We start from the raw sequence: 21,592 nt of genomic DNA, 5'->3' as shown, positions 1-21,592 counted from the left end.
CACACTTCTGTCTGCAGCTCGTGTTAATAAGAAGCACCTGTTTCCCTGCAGCCTGCAGCCTGCACACCTCATCTTCACCTGAGAGGATGAAAAACTACAACATGTCTTTCTGTCCCATCTGTGATCACATCAACACAACAACACAACAACAACAACAAGTAGATGCTTTTAAACCATTCTTCAACACAAACACACACATGCGCACAAAAACACATACATCCTCCCTCTCTCTCTCTCTCTCTCTCCCTCTCTCTCTCTCTCTCTCTCTCTCTCTCACACACACTCTCCCTCCCTCCCTCCCTCCCTCTCTCTCTGTGTCGCCGCCACCTGCATCAGCACCGGCTGCAAAAGTTCCTCCTGCAAAGGTAAGCTCACAACTGATCGATACCTTCATCGAACCGATCGGCAAATATGACCAATTATCGTGTTTCCGTGCGTGCATGACATGACAGCGCATCAGTCGAGACCGGTGTACGCATGCTGAGAGCCGGAGAGGCGCGCAGCACATGCACATGAACACACTGTACTCTTGAAAATGATCATCTGGGAACGAGCGCGCACCGATTGTGTTTATTAAAACTGTTTAACGACCAGGAGAAGACAGTGCGTGTGTGTGTGTGTGTGTGTGTGTGTGTGTGCTGGGTAAGAGGAGCTGAAATATGTGTGAAAATTTAAAACAGTTAATGAAGATGTTTTGTAACAGGAGATGGAGACATCCTTCAGGGTCACCCTCCCTAAAGACACATGTTCAGCCTGTATCCATGCATTTCTTTTAAAAGATGACGTGATGCATCAGGTTGACGGCTGTGCCTCATTTGTTCTGTCCTCTGTCAGAGAACAGTCTTTGTTATAGTATGTGTAGGATGTGCAGGCGGGGATGTACAGAGTGAGAGTGTGGGCTCCAGCTGGAGTCTGGATTTAGATTTCTCTGTCTGACTGTTGAATATGAGTGAAGGAGGCAACTTGATCCTGATGCTGATCCTGATCCTGAGTGTCCAGTGTCACTTTGCTCCAGCTGGAGTTTGTGCACAACATCATTATCTTTGACACATAACAGCAACATGAAAAAAGTTGAATTTATTCCCTGCAACATAATAATCTTGTGAACAAACAGCCAAATAACTCCAAAAGAGGAAGACGGGTCATTGATATACTATATATAAAAATATAAGCCTATATTCTTGGTCTGTCACAGATATACAGTATCAGTATGAGAACTTTATTAGAGATTATAATGCAGAAAAAGAAGCTTGGGGTGATTTATTATTATTACACTCTCAGTGAAGTTTACTCTTTCAGTGCGTCGTTGTTAAACTGTAACATATCTGGCCTCTGTTACATGTGTTCGCTACAAGTGTACACTGTGAAGAAAGATGGGAGCTGGAGCAGCACAGTACACGCAGTAATGTTTTTTTTAGCTTCAATTATACACAAGATGTTGTTCATTTTTTGTCTTTAATGAGTAATTAAGAATATTTAAATATGTAAAAACTATGAAATTACAGATAGATGCCAAATTGTAATTAAATGGTACACCATCAATGAAACATCTGATTTTCATTGCAGTTGAGGAAAAACATGACTAAAAAGTTTATAAAAACACATTTATTCATTCTTTTGAAAAAATCTATGTAAAACTACACAACCAAAACCTCTTCACTGCTAATTTTAACGTCATTACAGAATCAAACTTCAATGTGAATGTTTAATCTATGAAATGATGATAATTATGTGTCAGTATTTTTATGTGGAAAAACAAAAATTCAGTAAAAAAGATTTTATTGATTGATTAAAAATGTTATCTATATATTATTTAGTAAAAAAAATACAGGAAGCAAACAGGGGAAAATACAGAATATTACATGTTTTGTACAGTGTATGGTAACCACACGTAAGGGATCACTGCAAAAAAATGTGTGTATGTAACACAATATTCATGTAAAACCTCATGTACCCCATAAAATCCTTTACTATTTCTCAATTAACTGCATCATTGTATAGTCTAAAAACACACAGACACATACACAGGAACATTCACCCCCATCGGGCCTCTGGTCTCTCCGGAGACCTGGTTCTGATGGTGGCTCACCACTGTGGTACATTATAATCAAGCCCGAGCAGCTCCTCCACCACGTCCATGTTCTGCTGCTGCTCTGTATTCACGGCAGGATTCATACCGTCGCTGCATTCATGATGCTGAGCATGGCTGATTTGTCCTTGAACTTTTTATTTTCTGCGTTGCATCTGTGCCGCCGCCGGCCAACCTCCTTCGAGCATGTGTTTGTTTCCATGTTGTGCTGCAGGAGCCTCCCTCATAATCCACACCGTCAGCCTGAAAAAAAGCAGATTTATTTTAGGAGTTTTGAGCACAAAAATAACAACGTCTGAGTCCCTGGTTTTGTTTGGTTCGTTGTCACTAATTACAGCCTCCCTCGGGGGTCCTCGGGGCGCTCGAGGGGTCCTAAAAAGCAGCAATCAGATGAATGCTGAGTGTAATACTGAACTGTTGCCAGCTGCAGTTCCTCTAATCACCACTAGATGGGCCATCCAATTAAACTCAGATTGTATGACTGTGTTGACACAACTGAGAATTTCCCTTTTGAATGACAACATCAAAAATATTTTCCAATAGCTCATTCAACTCTTTTTAATTGATTAGTTTGATGTAATAGAGACTTCCTGCAATTAACTGCCCCAATTCTTCATGCAAGTCCAGATGCAGGCTTATTAATTTAAAGTATTCCTGCAACATGTTGAGAGATTTTTCTCTGTGCAGCTGCATGATACATTTAAAATACCATAAATCAATGATGCCTTACAAAGTTCAATATTTTCAACATTCCCTGATTTGGATATTTCTCAAAACAAGTCAGCCATTAGCCTCCTCAGCTTTCAGCACCAGTCTGACAGGGCTTGCAGCAGTCTGTACTGTAGACACAGGCACGTATATGGGTCTTAAAATATTGTGGAAAAAAACTCTGCAGTTAAGTTTAGAAATGAAATATAAGATATAACTGAAATCTAAATATGTATCTGATGGTGGCACAAACATCCATGTCAGTGTAAAACTTTACATTTCTTTTTGTTGCAACTTTAAAAGTTTCTTTCCGTTCAGTTTTTAGTTTTATGTCGTGTCATCGCTGTGCTTATGGACTGTTTAGGTTTAAGGCACCAGAACCACTTGGTTAGGGTCAGGAAAACATCATGTTTTGGCTTTAAATACATGGTTCTGTCGCCGCAAACATGGCCGGGAATGTCCTGACATCTCGTTAAAAAAAACATCCATTACAAGAAAGTCAGCTCATATACATGCATGTTGATATGGTACAATGACACGTACAAATCTGACTGTATCTGTGGTTTGCAGAAGCATAAAATGCCGACATTTTATTCCTGCAATTGGGCCGATTGTGGAAAAGTTTGTTTAATTGACGAGAGTTTCAGCTTGAGACTCATCCTCAAGCAGGAAACTTAATTTAATCTTCAAACTTCCTCTTTAGAAACTTGAGAGTGACGTCAGTGCTTTCTCCGCTCTCTCTACGGGTCCCAAATAAAAGGATATGTCTAAATGCTGCGTGAGCAAACTTCACACTCACACTCGGTACTTTCACGAGGACTTTTTAGAAAGTTTCAAGGGTTTTCATCGGCCAGAACTCCTGCAGAGACACATTAAATGTCTTCTTATTATTTTCTGGTGGGGGTGGAGGTGTTGAAGAGTTTGAGCCAGCGCTGGTGTGTACAGTTTTTCTCTGGATGGACTCCTCGCTCACTTGCTGCCATGAAAAGCTTTGATTTCTGCCTGTAATTTTGATTCACTAACAGGAAGCGTAAGTGACTTCACAACAGCCGAATCTGCCTGGTCTCATTGGAAGTGGTGAGATGGGAGCCTCTTTTCTGTTGCAAGCCTCGGTTTGTGATTTAGACTGATGAGCTGAGCATGCTTTGATTGAAAAATAGAGAAATTAAAGAGTTTTCTCTCCAGAATGAGAAGAGAAGTGACACATCTGCTCACAGAATAACTGTCTGGCATCAAAGTCAGTTTTGGTGATACTGGATTTGTCTGTTGACCAAATATTGTTTTAAAGTCTGAATCTGTTTTTGCATCCAAAGCAGTTCTGGTTGAAACAGTTTGAATCTCAAATCTTTGCCTACAGCAGCGTCAGTGTTGATATTTCATCAAAAGTGGACTGGCAGAGAATGATTCCTGATGTCACACCTTTCTTGGTGATGATCTTCCACCAACAGTACAGACTAGAGGTCCTCTGGGGTCCTCGTGGTTCGAAAGGAACCAAGACCCAACCCAGAACCCAACTGGGGCCAGGCCCAAATTATCAACTGTCACTGTCCGGTCCTTTCAGGTTTCTCATCCCATCAGTCTTTGGTCAGTGTGTCAGTATGTCTCAACCCAGTCGGCAGAATAAATGTGGGCAATGTACGTTTCTGAATTTCCGTTTTTACGTTGTGACTATGCTGTGCTTATCGCCCGGTTAGGCAAAGGCACAAAACCCACTTGGTTAGGGTTCGGAAAAGATCATGTTTGCTGGAAATTGTCCCGAGGTATCCCTAATATCCAGTGGTTTCACACGTACAACTGTTGAACTACTGGCTGCAGTAACCCCACCGCCATTATCCCTTCGGACAAGTATGCTGCATACATCGGACTGTGTGCATCCTTTGTCCGCTAAATGTAAATATCTTGGTTTTCCTGGGTGAACGTCCGGTGTATGAACTCCCACTCAACCAACCCAGACTTCCACCTCTCGTGGGGCTTTCTCCCTCTGTATAACTTTTGGGGTGAAGCAGTCGCTCCAGTCATCTCAGGTTCACCTCTACTTACAGTTACTTCAGAGTAACTAAAGGAAACCCTCTGTGTCTGTTTGAGATGCAGACAGATCTGACAGAACTGTGGTTTTTGATACCTTAATGAGACGATCCTGCAACACATATTTAGGCATTTGAGTGTTTCTCTTTTGAGTCTCCAACTGGGAGTTTGTGGTCAGATACGCCTCTAGATGTGCTGTTGACGTAGGAAAAAAAACACTTAGGATCCCCTGCTGTGTTGCTGCGGATGCCTTTCATGTGGATTTTTGGGTGCCCTTCAGTTTTTGGCAACAGCTTTCCAAAAAAAAGAGAAAAAACCTGACCCTGCGTCGGTGCTGTCGGGGATTTTCTCTTCAGGAACTCTCTGCCTGTTCCAATGGAGAGCATGAGAGTTCAAGCAGGAAAGCAGCTGCTCTGCTGAAATGCCCCTCGAGCCAGGCATCGCATCCCCAACGCGCCGCGGCTTCACTCCGGCTTTGACGAAATCTGCATTGTGCACGTGAAAAACCGTCTCACCGAAAAAAAAGTTGGACGGATGAAACATGACGAGACGCCGTCACCGCGGTGCTAATGACTCACACGTCTGTCATCTGACTGTGAATGTTCATTCTTCACGCACCACACACAACCCTGCATGTGCGCAACATAAACATGTGTGTGTGTGTGTGTGTGTGTGTGTGTGTGTGTGTGTGTGTGTGTGTGCGTCCGTCACGCATGACATCCAGGCTCCTCTGCACACCGAAGGAATTCACACACTTTTTTTTTTTTAATCTCAACAAAATCCTCTCAGCTGTTACATCCATCCCTTCACTCCTCCGACACACACACACACACACACACAAACACGTACACGCACACACATACACGCTCGCCAGCTTCACCATAGACTTCTGAATTCACTGTTGCCATGGCGATGGAATAGAGCACGCTCTCTCGCATCGCCTGTTCTTTTCTATTGCTTTATATCTCTCTCTCTGTGTAGAAGCAACCCAGCTTCTCTTGTTTGACGGGGGGGGGGCTCGTTTTCTAGCCGTCAGCATCAGGTTTTTGGATGTTTGTTTGCTTGTTTGTTTGTTTGCTTGTTTGTTTCAGTCACATATCATCATTCTCATATAGAAAACATGTTTGTTTGGGAGATGCTTCCGTACAGGAGCGTCCCCCGGTTTCAAGACTCATGTCACGTTCGTTAATCGAATCCATCCTTTCACCCCTCCACCACCTCCTCCTCTATCTTCTCACTCTTTCCCTTCTCTCTCCCTCATCTTCTCCTTGTCCTTTTGCTTCTCTCCCTCCTTTTCTGTCTTTTCCTCTCACTCTCTCTCATCTGCTCTTTACCCCCCCCCCCCCACCCTGCTTTTCTTCCCTCTCTCAGTTGCTAAGATGACTGCCATGACAATTCAATGAGAGGAGAGGACGCCAAGTGAAGCATCCCCCGCTCGCTGGAAAAGGAGAGAAGGAGCGCTCAAGGTAAAGAGAGGAGAAGAAGAAGAAGAAGAAAGGAAGAAGAAGAAAGGAAGAAGAAGAAGGGCTAAGAAAAGAGGGAGAGGCTGAGGAGTGAGGGAAGGAGAGAGAAAGTAGGATAAACGGTGGATGGAGGCGGCTCGGACCGGGGCTACGGAGCGCTCTTCACCGACGAAGAAGAAGAACAGCAGCAGCAGCAGCAGCAGCAGCAGCGGGGGGGAGAGGAGATGGAGGCGAAAGGCAGAAACATGCCCTCAGGTAACACTCACACTCTGACACGTACACACACACACACACACACACACACAAGCCTACGTGCACACACTGACAACCAGATGCACATGTGTATGCAAACACACATAGATGACACGTACAGACACGTACGTAGATAATCAAGCAACATTTAAACACACAAACAAGCGTGGACAAACATAATCATTCAGGATGCCACACACACACATCAACACACACACACACACAGTGGGGTGTGTACAGAGGTCTGGATTCAGAAGTGGTTGTGATTAATCTGCGCTGGCATTTGTGTAACCAAGCTAAACGTCTGATGAATGAGCGAGCGCTGACACAAAAACAGTTGGGAACATGCAGGGAACACGCTGTAAAGAACAACTGAAACAGCTGCAACACCGAAATCATCTGACTCGAAACTTGAAATGTTATTATGTTGTCTTTGCATGCACTGTGGCTCTGGACAACAGATTATTATTTATTATTTATTTTTTTGTCTTATGCAAAAAGCAGCCTCGTTTCATTGGGTCCCATACATTTGACAGTTGATGAGGTGAACCAATCAGGACACTAAGCGTCGTGTCACCACTTTGTCGACGCCGGATGCATCTGAGTTTTGCTAGCTTCAGTAAAAGTAGAACGTATTATATTTAAATGGACACTTTCTGCATGTTTACTAAAATGATGCTTCTGGTCAGAAACTTGACATTTAACTTGTAACTCCATCAATTTTACATCGTAAAGTGTGTTTACAGGTTTGTTTTTGGGAGTACTGCTGCATATGTAAAAAACAAAACAGAAGAACCAAAGATAACGTTTTTTATTCCACACATTCCTCTTCCATTTCCAAACCTGGCACCTACATTACCCACAATGCACCTTAGCCTCTGTGTGACATCACTGGAGGCGATTTATCAGATTGCATGCAGCGTCCTCTGGAGCCACAAAAGGCTTTATACTACTGTTTTTTCAAATATGCCACAGTACTCCCCGAGACCTAAAATTGGCGAGTAACCCTTTAACTGACTTAATATGTTATAGTATTTGTTTAGTATTGTATTTTGTTATGGATGGAAGCAATTAACCACATGGCCCCCATCAATATGCTCAACAAATACTAGCAAAATTACAAATGTAGCCAGTGAATCTGCTTTGACCAATCCAGTGTGAGCATGGTGGACACCTGTTGCTGCTCACATGATGAAAACGTTTTATTTCGACACATTTTAGAGGTTGTTATATGATGTACAGATTCAAAAACCCTTTGAGACAAATTTGGGAATCATATTTTACCTCAATAAATAAAATTGATTTGACACGATTTGACAAATTCAGCAAATCCTAAATCTAAACATTGTCATCTTGACAAAATACAATTTGAAAATCTACATTTTTTACAGCTGTTATGTGAAATTCCTTACATATTAATGAATCAACCGTAAATATTCAACATTAAAATTCATTATTTTACCTGAATTGGACCATTCTGCAGACACACACCGGTACGTTAAGTTAATTTTGATGCTCATCCTTTGCACAGTTCATTTAAGTTTAGTTTATTTTGCCTGACTTTGACTTTTCCTCCACCGTGGTACTGCTACCACTGGGAATGGCGTTACTGTACCACCCTATACAGCGATGTCCGTCCGTCTGCAGTCTTTTTGGGACTTACCTTATGAATATTCCAGCAGCTCGGGTCAGGTTCAGGGTCAGAGTACCAGTGGGTCTCTGTTATTGTGGGATTTGTGTTGCCATGGAAACACCCCTCAGGCCGTCTGAATTATCCAAATAGTTTTAAAAGCCAATGCTGGGATTGATATTGTGCGATCGATTGTTTACATTAACCTTCCATCTGTGCTCGTATGAATAGAAAGTTGTAGTCCGTTGTTTTCCAGAACACTTTATGCCAGCATTTGTCCACCATTTCTTTTTTTTCTTTCTTCAAAGCTAAATGGTTGAGTGGAAGCCACCCTTCCTCCTCTCCCTCTCATGCTCCTTGGATGTTTCCTTTATGTTTCCTGAAGCACAACAGATGTGTTGTATCTCAATTTCCCTCTTGTCCTCCCTCTCACTGCTCGCCTCTCAGCTTCAATTCACATCTCTCCTCTCCTTCTTTCCTTTACCTCTTCAATCGTCTCTTCTCGTCTCATCATCCACTCCCCTCTCGTCTCTTTTACCTCCTGTTTTTATTAAGCTGAACCTCCGTACCCTACTTCCCTTTCCTTTCTCGCTCCGCTGCAGTTGCCCTTTGGTGTCTTTTCCGCTTAAGACGTCGTGTTGATCTTATCGGCATCCATATTCACCCGAAGAATCTTCTACATCAGCATGCTCGATTGATATTATCACCTCTTAAAATGATTCTTCTGGAAAAGAAGGTCACAATCTAAACCTGCTGAGAGAATCCACTGATCTGTGAAATGTTCTTACTTTATCTGAATTTTCTTGGGAAAAAAACTCATTCACAGTATTACAAAGGAGGATTTTCCCCTCCGTGTCTCCCAGCAGTCCGTCCCCTGCAACAATATTTGATGTTTTACATTTTTTGTAGATGCAGCGGGGGGTCGGCATTTTGTTCTTCTGCCGGCCGCCTGCTGCCAACATTTCTATCCTGCTTCAGGCTGTTTACGCTGTTTTTGTGATTAAAAAAACACTCCAGTGTGCTCAGCCAGAATGCAACGGAAAAAGACTCGACCCCATCAGCGGCTCCCACCAGTCACCCACAGCAGGCCACGGGGGACGGCAGTGCTATTAATGCATAAATATTTGACAATTCAATGCATGGATTGTGAGCGGGGCAGAAAGCAGCATTATCTGGAGCATCTCAGTTTTAATTTCATGGCTGTTCAACCTTTGAGGGCGTTTTTAAACCTTGTGGTTTCACATTAGCCTGATTATTGAAATAAACCTTGTATTTACTTAGTTTAATCAATCAGTAACCCGTGGGCCAACAGTGTCATCAGCAGTGGTGAGGATAAAATAAGATAAGATAGAACAAGGAAATTCTTGTGTCAGAGTTTGCAAAAAAAAATACAGTAAAAAAAATAAGAAAATGTAAAGGAATATCGTCATCAGTGCAATAACAGTAGCAATAGTAGCAATAAAGTAAGATACAGTTACTTACTTGGTCAGTTTTTTTATTTCTGTGTCATGCCAATATCAGGCCCATCTCACATGACACAAGACACCATCGCGATACAGAACATATGTCATTTTTTTGTCATGTTTTTACAAATATCAGCAAAAGTAAATAAAAATACACAAAAGAAATTACATTACAAAATACTGTTTCAACAATTGCTCGCAGGGAAAAAAGAAAAACACATATTTGAATATTACGGTGAAAAGTGCATTTTAAAAAATCTACAGTTTAACTTGACCCAAAGGGCATTTTTTGTCATCTACCATGCCTTCTCCAGGTAACTGGCTAGTCTAAATGTTTTATATGTAAATAGCTTCCTCTTTGTGCATCATCCACACAAAATCAATATCTGTTTTTGTGTTAATCAACAAAATTATACGCAGCTGCCCATAAAAATAAGTTAAATAAGTATTCTAAATATTGAAAAATCAGAACGCAAATTATATTCAAAAGCATGATTTTGATATTATTGTTCTCGTCAATATGTGGAAAGGATCAAACTCGTAAGTGTAATGAGATCACTCACTACAGTCAGTGTCTCAGGCTGAGTACACATCAGTGTACTGACACGGAAGTGAAAAATGAGCCTGTGATTGTACTTGTTCAGATTAGGTATAACTGCATCACTCTTCATCTGCTGTCAGTTACTACTGGATGAAGCTGTAAATAGTGCTCTTAGTCATCTTGAGCTTTAAACCTTAACTTCAGCTCCGGGAGGATTATTGTCATGTTTAGACATTTTCTTCAGCATCAGACATAATTATTATCATGAGAAGAAAACAGGACAATACTTGTTCCTGTCACTAGTTTAAAGTATTATCGCGCACTGGTCTGTACTGAAGACATGATCTTGGTTTCTGTGATCTTGTCAGATATCAGTTTCCTTCCGCGCCCGGCGCTGGTGTGGTGTGAGCGGGGCATCCAGGTGCTGCTGACCACCATGGGAGCGTTCGCAGCCTTCGCCCTGATGACTGTGGCCATCGGTACAGACTACTGGCTGTACGCCCGAGCCTTCATCTGCAACAGCACGGCCAACTCGTCCCAGGAGGACTCCAACAACAAGGACAAGAAAGACCCTGGGGCTCTCACCCACTCCGGCCTCTGGAGGATCTGCTGCCTGGAAGGTACAGCCGGTTCTATTTCCACATTATTGTTCATGCAAGTGGGTGTGTGTTTGAGGCCTTTGGTTGAGGGTTGCATGTGTGCGTGTGTTTTTTGTCATGCGCTGGTCACTGGAGGGTCTTGTTGAGGTCAGTGTGCTCATCACTGTAATCAGAACAGACATAAATAGGTGTTCTCTTACTCACAAACACAACCCAGTATCTCATTGGTCTACTTTTGTTTATTTGTCCGTTCTGCTGATCTGCTCTGTAACCTCTCAAACTTTTATGAGGTCAGTTATCACATGTCGTCCCATAATTGGTCAAGTGCAAGCTGTGGTCATGCTTCATTACCAGACCCCGCTTTCTCCCTAACCAGACCCGGCTTTCTCCCTAACCAGTCCCCACTTTCTCCCTAACCAGACCCCGCTTTCTCCCTAACCAGACCCCGCTTTCTCCCTAACCAGACCCCGCTTTCTCCCTAACCAGACCTGGCTTTCTCCCTAACCAAACCCGGCTTTCTCCCTAACCAGACCCCGCTTTCTCCCTAACCTTAATGAAGTGCTGCAAGCGTCTACACATAGCCACAGAAATTGTATTGCAAGAATGGATATTATAAATTCATTGTCAGTGAACATTTTCCTGATTCCTTCATTTTCAATGTTTTTGCGACTTTACAGATATGTCAGTTGAAAACATTTCCTTGTTATGTTGATGAGAAAATGTAATCCTGTCTATCGCGTATCACTTTATGGTTCAGGTCATTGTTAGGACCAGATATAGCTACAAGCCACATTAGCAGCATTACACCCGGATGCAGCCAATCATAACACAGAACACCAATGTCACTGAGCAGTGGATGTATATCGATGTCTAAAAACACCTTAAAACCTGCAGTGGCCCCACGCAGATAGAAAACATATCTGCACTTTAGCTAGCTACATTTATAATGCGTTATGATGTCATGACATGCTGTCAGCATGATAATGAGAAAGAGACTTTTATGGTACGTCTTGGCATCGTTGCACCGTTCATATAAGAGGATTTACATGTATAGATCTGAGATTTGCTCATTTTTTTACCCTGCTGCACTTGTTCTTTTACTTTAAAGCACAAACACACACACACTTACATATATGCACTCATAGGCGTTCGACATAAAGCTCATCATAATGCCCCACAGCTCAGATATGAGTGGTGACTCATTCTGTGACTGATTAAGTAGTTTTTTCCTGCGTTGCTGCAGCTGACAGCAGGTTTAATAGGAGAGGACACAGATACATATACACAATAAACACTCTCACACAGGATGAGGTTTTTCAGAACCATTTATTATGAAGGTTCTTGTATTTTAGTTGAAGGTGTGATACGCTGTATTTTAACGCTAGTAATAAAACCACATTCATTTTGAGGCGTTAGTATAATTATGATAAACAAGAGAACAGCATCAGGAAGTCTGTGTTTTTGTGTGCAATCAACTCTGACATGGAAAGAAATCTGTTCATCCAGAATGACTCCATCATGTTTAATAGTTAAGTTTTGCTTCCTATTCCGTAAGAAAAGACCTCTTGTTGTTTGTTTCGATGTTGCACAATATTGACTTTTGTTGTCACCTGGCTGCATTTTTAGGAATTATCCAAGTTTTTAGGCAGATATTCTGCCCTTTAATCCTGATCTGCTGTCTGCTGGGTCAATATGTGAATTTCTATCCCCTCTTTAAACCAGTCTCAGTCCTGTTTAAGATTAATAATTCTGCCTCATCCCATTCAAGATGTATGTCATAGTCTTGTCTTTAAAAGATCTGATTTTGCTGCAGGTTACCTTGCCCTGACTTTTGTTTGCACAAGTGTGGGAGCCTGAAGTGTCCTCTTCATGTTCTTTTTAATGTTTTTTTTGTTTTTTTTCTTGTCTTTCATTTTATTACAAGAGAAACATGGGATCTTTCTTCCCGCTTGATGTTTATTTTGTCCGTGAAACGCACAAATAGCTGTCAAGGTAAACAAATATTCCCTCTCAATAAGAAATGTAAGCGCTCAGATGCAGTTTCTGTTTTGATTTACGAGACAAAAAAACAGAAGCAGGCTGCTGTTCTTCCAGAGCTGAAGCTTTCAGAGTGTCCAGTAATCGAAGATGGTGGAGGATTAAAAAAGCCAACATACTGTATATTCCCATATAGAGGAGAGGAGGTAGACAATGTAGCATTTGAGATGAAGAGATGATCTTTACTCCTATTCGGTCAATCGGGAATTAATAATAATTATTTAATAATTAGCATTCTTATCCAATCAATTCCATCATCACCATCATGATTATTTAAAAAGGTTTTTTGAAGCTTTGCTAGTAGCCTGGATATTAGGATTGACTATCTCAACATGTCTCCAAGATGATGAATCCTAATGACTTTTGTGATTCTCTGATATCTGTTATAGCACATACTGTGCATGCGGTTTACTTTTGGGGTAAGGAGTGAGATGTCTCAACTATGACTATGGTTGGCCAAAATTCATCACCGCCGAACGGCACGCATCAAAACATTTGCCCCCATTATTATACATTATTATATGTACAATCCCGCACGGGCGCCAGTTAGCAATGGTGGTCGTCAGCACGCCATGTTGTGACACCTCACATGATTGTCCTGGAAAATGCTCTTTTGTTCTAGAGAAAAGTTGTTTTGTACTTCAATAGAGTGTTGGCCCAACTGCTGACATTATTCACTAGCTTGTCGCCTGCTCGTATCTGCAAGACATACATTTTAAAATCAAATGGATGAATAATCTCCTCTCGCTCCCTGCTTGTTAAATCCTTCTGTGCTCCCATGGCAGCTTGACTTCCTCTCCACTTTTCTTGCTGTTGCTGTGTTGTTTGTGGAGAATAATGCTAATGGAGATACTTGTTGCTATGTTAGGGTTTGGTGTCGTATGATAAAGGGTTATGGGACTATGTTGTCCGGCTCGGTGTGTGGTCTTCCTGTCGAGGGGCAGCATTTGACATGTGTCATTTCGGTTCTAGTCGACAGCTATTCATCAACTATTGCTCTGATTGGCTCATGGTAATTATGACAAAACATCATAATGAATTCTACAATTGTCCTTTTTTCTTGTTCTTGCTAATCATCAGATTAACTGTTTGTCTTTACATCTGTTTTCTTGTCTACCTCTCGCGACATCCTCTTTCTCCTTCTCTTTCTCCATCTCCTATCACTCCTACTCTTCTTTCCTATCTCACCTTTGTTGTATTTTTTTTCCATAACTAGTAGTCCTTCCCATATTTGTCCCCCCATCATTTTCTCTCTGCTTCATTCTGCTCATCTCTCTCCTCTTTTCACCATTTCTGCATTACAGTCTCTCTTCCTTGTGACCTCTACTCTTCTCTACCATCGAACTCACTCTCTCCTCCTCTTCCTCTTTGTTATTTTTTACAGGCTTGAAGCGAGGTGTGTGTTCGCAGATCAACCATTTCCCAGACGACGCAGACTACGACCAAGATGCTGCAGAGTATCTGCTGCGTGAGTGGCACGCACACACTTACAAATGAACGAGCGATTGCACACACACACACACACACACACACACACACACACACACATTCAACTGTACTACACATGCTGCTCACACACACATCTCAGCAGAACACAACACACATACACACACTACAGTCTCCATCACACACGGATACAGAAAGGACAGAAGGGGATGGTGGGCGGACATCAATACACGGATGTCAGATTCAAGCAAAGCGTTCCTGGAGGTGTGTGTAAGTGTGTGTGTGCCTGTGTGTCTGCACAGTGTGTGTATGTGTTTAAATGCCCAGGTGCATGGGGTTGGGAGTCTGGGGGTGTGCAGAAAGCTTTTTTTTCACAGATGGATTGAAAGAACAACCTTCACTAATGGATTATTTTCAGCTCAGGATTCAGGTTTCACATCCTGCCTCCATTGTGATAGAAAATTCTGTTCGTACAGCCCCTGAACCATTTGGTTTACAAAGTATATGTTCCATCCATACATTACGTAAAGATATCTATTTCCACGAAGGAGGCTGAGATGCTATCTTTTTCTTAGATTTTCATGTCTGCTTTGCTGTGCAACCTTGACTGAACAAGAAAGCTTTTAGTTCTCCAAAGGCAGCATAAACATTTGGATTTGTCTCATGTTGGTGTAGACAATCAGAGGATACATGCTCTAAATTGTTTGTAATTCGAGTCACTGCGATAAGAAAATAATGAAAATGTTTTAAAACGCCTCACGGTATCTTTCAGCTGAGAAGAAAAAATTAACCTTGTCAACCATCTTACCTGGCTGGCACGCCACCATAATCTCCTAGCTGGCACGCCACCCTCGTCCCCTCCTCCTGACAGTCAGCTCATATACATGTAATCTGAACGTGATATGACACATACTGTAGAAATGTTGACACTATATGTATAAGACCTACAAATTTAAAGTGTCCGTGGTTTGCAGAAACAGGTTTGGCTGACATTTTGCTCTGGCAACTGGGCTGAATTGTATCTGAATTATATCTCTTAATTGACAAATCATTTCAGATCTACACTCACAAACAAAATGGGACTAAAAATTCCATTATTTCGAGGAGATAATAATACTTGACTAATTAAAGTGCTGAGACACACAGTAGGAGTGTGTCACCTGAGAACCCAGAGATATTACAAACCCCCCCACAGCTCTCTTCTTAACATCAGAAAATCAATAAATTGTGTTGAAGATGCATAACACCACCCACACAGTCCCTTTTCCCTTTTAAAAACAAATTCAGAGAATCATTTGCAACCACTGTTTGACACATCTGGCAGACGCATCTGAGAATATATGCTTATCACAGCATTATCTCTTCCCTTCAGAGGCAAACAAAAGCTAGCACGGCTTCAGAAGTCACCTTGAAAACTTCAAGGCTCTGCTATTCCACGTGTCGCTGCCAGAGACGGAGCTACTCAGCATTTTAATCTCCTATAATGTCTCTCTACGTTATCACTACTGCTTATAGGTTCGAGGTGTCTGCGAGGAATATAATGGAGACGGGTTTTAGGTGATGTAATGTAACCTTGTGCAGTCACAATGAAGGTCCTGAGCTGTTGGATAGCGATGGCTGATCTGCTTATTGAAAGTCAGGAGATAAGGATGAGTAAATTATCATTTTGTTGCTGATATACATAATTAATTTAATGTTTTTGTTACATGCTGCTGTTGCTTATAGTCAGTACAGTTGATTTTCCAGTCACAAATATCAGAGATCTACTTTTATACAGGATCGGCTGGTACAGCTCAAGGGCAAACTATCTCTATTAGTCATTTCCCCAGTCTTGACAAAGAGACACTGCCTGCTAAATATTTTGTAGTAAACTTATATAAATACTGTAGATAGCTGCTGATCCAGAGCCAAGTTGTAGTGTCAGCTATAGCACGTCTTGGTAACACTTTTTCTCCCAGGGGTGTCACGAGGCTGCTAACTTTGCACCTTCAAACGGCGTTGAACCTCAAAACAAACCTCACTGATTGTGCTACATGAGAAGCACCAAATTAGTCATATTTAACAGAGAAAGTTGACGAACTTGAGAAACCAGTTCAGTACACGAGATGATGTATTTCTGTCCTCGTCTGCAGGTGTGGTGCGAGCCTCGAGCATCTTCCCCATCCTCAGCGCCATACTGCTGCTGCTGGGTGGAATCTGCGTTGCTTCCAGCGGCTTCTACAAGAGCAAGAGGAACATCATTCTCGGTGGAGGGATCCTCTTCGTAGCTGCAGGTAACACTTCATCATGTGCTATCTACTTTAGTATTTCAGCTCTGTTTGTCTGCCGCTTTGCCATCATTAATGCATGCCTTTGTCCTTCCTATCTGTCTTTTTCCACTCAAAACTAACATTAAACTGCTATTTCAACTTTAGTTTCGAATCCATCAGTCAAGCACAGGCATAATAAGAAGTTCTTATGTATGATATGCAGATTGACTTTCATATTATGCCCGCCTCCTCACTGTATAATTGAAAGGAAACAGTTCCCATATCTCTGCCTGGAAAACAATTTAATGAAGCTGCAGGTTAATTTGTCCCAGAGGAGCACTTACAGTAGAAGTCTTGTATATTTCTTCAGGGCTCAGCAACATCATCGGAGTGATCGTGTACATCTCAGCAGCACTGAGTGACATCTCCCCGAAGAAAGATGAGGACAAGAAGTGGCACTACTCCTACGGCTGGTCCTTCTACTTTGGCGGCCTGTCCTTCATCCTGGCCGAGATGGTGGGCGTCCTCGCTGTCAACATCTACATTGAGAAGAACAAGGAGCTGCGTTGCCGCTCTCGCACCGACCTCTTCAAGAGTACCACACACGCCATGCTGCGACTGCCCAGCTACCGTTTCAGACGGCGCTCTCGTTCCAGCTCACGCTCCACTGACCCGCCACACTCACAGGAGACCTCGCCCATTGGTGCCTCCAAGACCTTCAGCCTGCCGCCCTCTGCTCCACCGTTCTCTGTGGCCACTCTTCCCAACCCGCACCACACCAGCAGCGGTGGAAGCGGAGGAGGCGGCGACATCTCCATGTACACCCTGACGAGGGACTCCAAGTTGGGCAGCCTGGGAGGCGGCGCCCCACCTCTCTATGGCACGGTGGACCGCGCCACACTGTACCAGCTCCACAACTACTTCCCAAAAGATTCCAGCGGCAGTGGCGGAGGAGGAGGAGGAGGAGGAGGAGGCGCAGGAGGAGGAGCGGTGATAAGCAGCGGTACACTCCCATCTCACTCCAAGTCCAACTTGGCAGCAGCAGCGGCTGTAGCCCAGAATTCAGCACCGCTGAACACCTCCACAGCGGCCGCCACACCGGCCCAGACGGCTCCGATATCTACAGCCACCATGGAGAGGGAGAGGGACAGGGACAGGGGCAACGTGGGAACCCTGGACCGACTGACAGCCAAAAGGGACAGGGATAGCAACTCAGATACACTGAACAGGAAAACTACGCCAGTTTAAACTCAACCTCAGAGAGGAGGGAGGGCGGGTAAAGAGAGAAAGTGTTAAAGATAAGAGATGAATCTGAGTTGAAGGAGAAGTAGGGCTGAAAATGTGCGGGTGACACTTCGACGGTCTCTGTCCTTGAGCCTGGGGTATAGCTGCCATAACTATTTACTAATATCATAAACAGTCATAAAACACCTGACGTACAAATTCATGACACCTGCCTTAAAATGGTCATGACTTTTTTAAGTTGATCATACAGCAATGGTGCAGTGGAGGCTTCAGCACAACAGATTTTTATTTTTTAACTTTTAACTTTAGCATCACTCCATTTCACTTTGGTAAAACCATGAACACACAAGTGGGAGCTTCCCAGTAAAACCAGTCTCCCTGTGCAGCAGTTGGGGGGATACAGTAAGTGCCTTGCTGAGGAGGCAGGGGAGCTCAGTAGTTATTTACTCTCTCCTTTCACATTTTGTCAGCTGCCACAGAGATTTAAACTGCAACTTCACTTTAGCAAGAACAATCTACAAAGCTTTGAGTTTTTCGATTTGTAAGTCACAAGACATACACGTTAAAAACTGAATCTGGTTATAAACGCAGACGTCTAGACGTCCAGTTTGGACCATACAACACTTTTGAACATCCTAACTAACAAAATTTGAAGTGTCCGGATGGTATAAGCCACAATTCTCTGTTTCACTTCTATTTTAAAAAAGAACAGAGAGCCACAAACGGGTACATTCAGCCAAGTAACAAGCTGCTCAGTGACAAGTTGACTGCCGATTGTAGGTCAACAGTAGCTACGTAACCTCTGGTCCTGAGATGATGACCGCAGCCATATCTAACCTACTGACACACACACGCACACACACACACACACACACACACACCAGAGGAGGCTGACACACTGTGAGCCTATTTATTTTTTATTGTGTGTCAAAGGTAATTACAGTGACAGATGGGCATTCTCCACCAGAACAGCATAGACTTTAAGCTTCACCCTGTACGCCTCCGTTACACCACTGCTGGTTGTCACAGTTTGGTTAAACACTGCAACAAATGTCCATCTGAACAAGTAGCTTCATCTGACGTTCAGATCCTCGAGTCATTGTTCAAATGTGTGAAATGTTTGCCGAATCCTGGCCAAATGGAACAGGACGGCTCTTTTTTTGTTTCAGAACAATCTCACTTGTTTTCTTGTTTTCTTGAACAACAGGAATTGCATTATCAAAAGTTCAGCATTTCAGTTTTGCAGGACTTTATTTAAGCCTGCTAGTGAGAATCAAATAGTTTTCATCAAACCCTTTAGCCAGAAAATTAACGGCTATTAACGATGTACAAAGTGATGAATGGATGGAAAAGCACTGTGATCAATAAAGTTGGAGGTAAAGGTCATGTTACTGTAGACAAGAAGAAAACGGAGTTGCAGTTCGTAAAAAACGGATATACGTCACAATCATGACCTTTAAAAATTAGTTGAGAAGCCAGCAACTAAAAAAAATGCCAATAATCGAGCTTTTTGGAAAAATGGATCTCAGAAATGTCTTTAATTATCAGTATTGATCAACAGTAATCTTGAATCACGCTTATTTTGTGTCATCAGATAGTAGAAAAGATGCTAAATGCGCCTTCGAGGTCGATGAAAGTACTTGTGAAGATGGACTCTCACACACTCTACGTGATGTTTATTTACTGAAATTGATTCCAGGGTTCGTATGACTGTTTACGATGATGATTTGATACCGAAGGCTTCAAAGCAGTCATCCGTTGGGTGTTCCTGCAAAGGGCTGCAACCACAGGCAACAGGGGGCGAGGGTCAATTCAGTTAACACTCAGGGGGCGGAGTTTTAGTTAGGACTTAGATCAAAAGCTAAAAATCAAAACCATATATTACTCCAGTATATCAACCACTTTATCAAACCAAGCTCCTCACTTATTCTCGAAAAATAACGCTAATTAAAGCACATTATTTAGTATTAAAGAGGCTGTAAATTATCTGAATAGAATATGTAGAGATAATTGGTATTTGAGCACAATATATTTTCAACGACGGAGGAAGAAATTCTGTAATGGATGTACTGCAAAGCATTTTGGACTTATACTCTTCACACGTCCTGAATCTGACTATTGGACTGATCTACTGAACTCTGAATCAGCTGCGTTCGCAAAACGAATTCAACCCGACCCTGGTTGACGACGAGTTGGAGGAGGAGGGAGAGAGAAAAGAGCACAACAGCTAGCTTCAGTTCCCCTTTCTCTCCGTCTCTCTTTTAGCTATAACTATATCCTATTTCACAAACTAGAATAATAAATGTATTATTGAGTATATTATCGGTCCATTCACGTCAACAAAAGCACATAATGTCTGTAAAATGGTAATCTTTGGGTTGTCTTTTTCATTCGGAGTGAGTGATCATCTCTAGGTTACACGAGATTGTAACTCCTTGAGTATTAATATCATGTTGCTGGTGTTTCTATGATCGTAATGGTTATTGCAGGGTATTTATACATTTGGAAATTTGTTTCTTTTTGTAATTTTTTTATATTTCTTTCGAGGACTTTTGAATTTTCTTTCTCTTGCTTATGTACACTAAAGTCAGTGGTGTCACGTGGAAAGCATGTGCACAAAAGTCGAGAGGGTGATAACGTGTAAATTCATCCTCGGATCATCGTCATCTTCATGATTTTTTCTTAAATGTGTTTGTACAGGGAGAGTTGACTGAGCGTGCATGCTCTTTTTTCAGTAACGCCCTGCTTCACCCTTACCTGCCCATTCACACTGGCAGCCGCCCAGTAAAACCAGTCTGCCGCTGGTTACTGAGCTGGTGGCTACGTGCCTTCCTGAAGGGCACATTGATAGTTGCTTAAGTAAGCAAAAGTGGCATTTTTTTCCTCCGTCTTGGTTTTGGATCCGTCCTTGGATTTCTTTTTTTTATTCTAATGTGTATTTTACAATAAATGTTATTATTGCACTGTTCTTTCTTTTATATTTTCATGTATTTATTCTCTTCCTTTAATTTTCAGATTTTTTAAATGTTTCCCTCCTGTCATATTTCCCAGTAATGGTTCTTCACTCTGTCCTTTTTTGTAGTTTTTATTCCAGCTTCAGCTTTTATTGTTTCCTCTCTCTGACTTTGCTCTTCCATCATCATTTGGTCCTCATTTCCTTGCAGGCTCTTGTTTTTATTTGTTGTTTTTTATTTCTAAACATTACCAACGTAGCCTAATAATCAGTGTTTTTTAATGTTCAGACTAGTGTATAACTGTAGGCGATAGAATTTATATTAATCTATTTATTTTCGTGGTGGTATGTATAGGTATTCTAAATGTTATATTGTTTCAGAGTTCCTACACCTGTAACTTTGGGCTATAAAGGCTTCACGCCTGTCTGTGACATACTGTCAGTAGCCTAACTGCTGGGAGACAGTGGGCTAAATGTGGTCTGTGTTGGTAGTGTCAGTGGTTTTTACATGGTAAACAATAAGTACGACAAAAATAAATCAGCCTCATGCTTCTCAGAAAAACGTGACAATATTGTTACAAAATCACTAAACAGCGTTCTACCTTTTATAAAGTGTATTTGTGAGAACATGGTCAAAAGAAGACGTTATGTTCCTTTGTTTTCAGTTCATATCCTTGATGTGAAAGCCCTTTTTTTTAAAGGCAGTGTAAGTCACCGGCTCCTTTTTTTTACCAACACTTAGACTACTGACACGAGTCAAACCTGAAACTCTTCAAATGGAAAACTGGTGTACTGCCACTCACAGCAGACCGATACATGTCAAGAACAGTAAGGAAAAGGGGAAAGCAATACAATATACTGATCCTCACTGGAAAAGACAAAAAATATAAGG

General features: G+C 42.1%; 1 protein-coding gene across 2 annotated transcripts; it reads left to right on the top strand.

Annotated features, from left to right (window-relative positions):
- Positions 1-291: 291 nt before the first annotated feature.
- LOC311272915 (voltage-dependent calcium channel gamma-4 subunit-like) lies at positions 292-21,392 on the top strand. 2 transcript variants are annotated; one of them, XM_084379672.1, is made up of 6 exons: positions 292-365; positions 6,194-6,540; positions 10,540-10,791; positions 14,192-14,275; positions 16,386-16,526; positions 16,873-21,392. In XM_084379672.1, exons 2-6 carry the CDS (start codon positions 6,510-6,512, stop codon positions 17,748-17,750), a joined length of 1,386 nt encoding a protein of 461 aa, XP_084235798.1. In that variant the 5' UTR covers positions 292-365; positions 6,194-6,509; the 3' UTR covers positions 17,751-21,392. The 2 variants fall into 2 exon arrangements, with proteins under 2 accessions (XP_084235798.1, XP_084235799.1); XM_084379673.1 differs by lacking the exon at positions 292-365 and adding an exon at positions 5,783-5,864.
- Positions 21,393-21,592: the final 200 nt, after the last annotated feature.

This window comes from Pagrus pagrus, assembly GCF_965226575.1.
Source record: "Pagrus pagrus genome assembly, chromosome: 17".
In the NCBI taxonomy this organism is placed as follows: domain Eukaryota; kingdom Metazoa; phylum Chordata; class Actinopteri; order Spariformes; family Sparidae; genus Pagrus; species Pagrus pagrus.
This window is presented reverse-complemented; position numbering and strand designations above follow the sequence as displayed.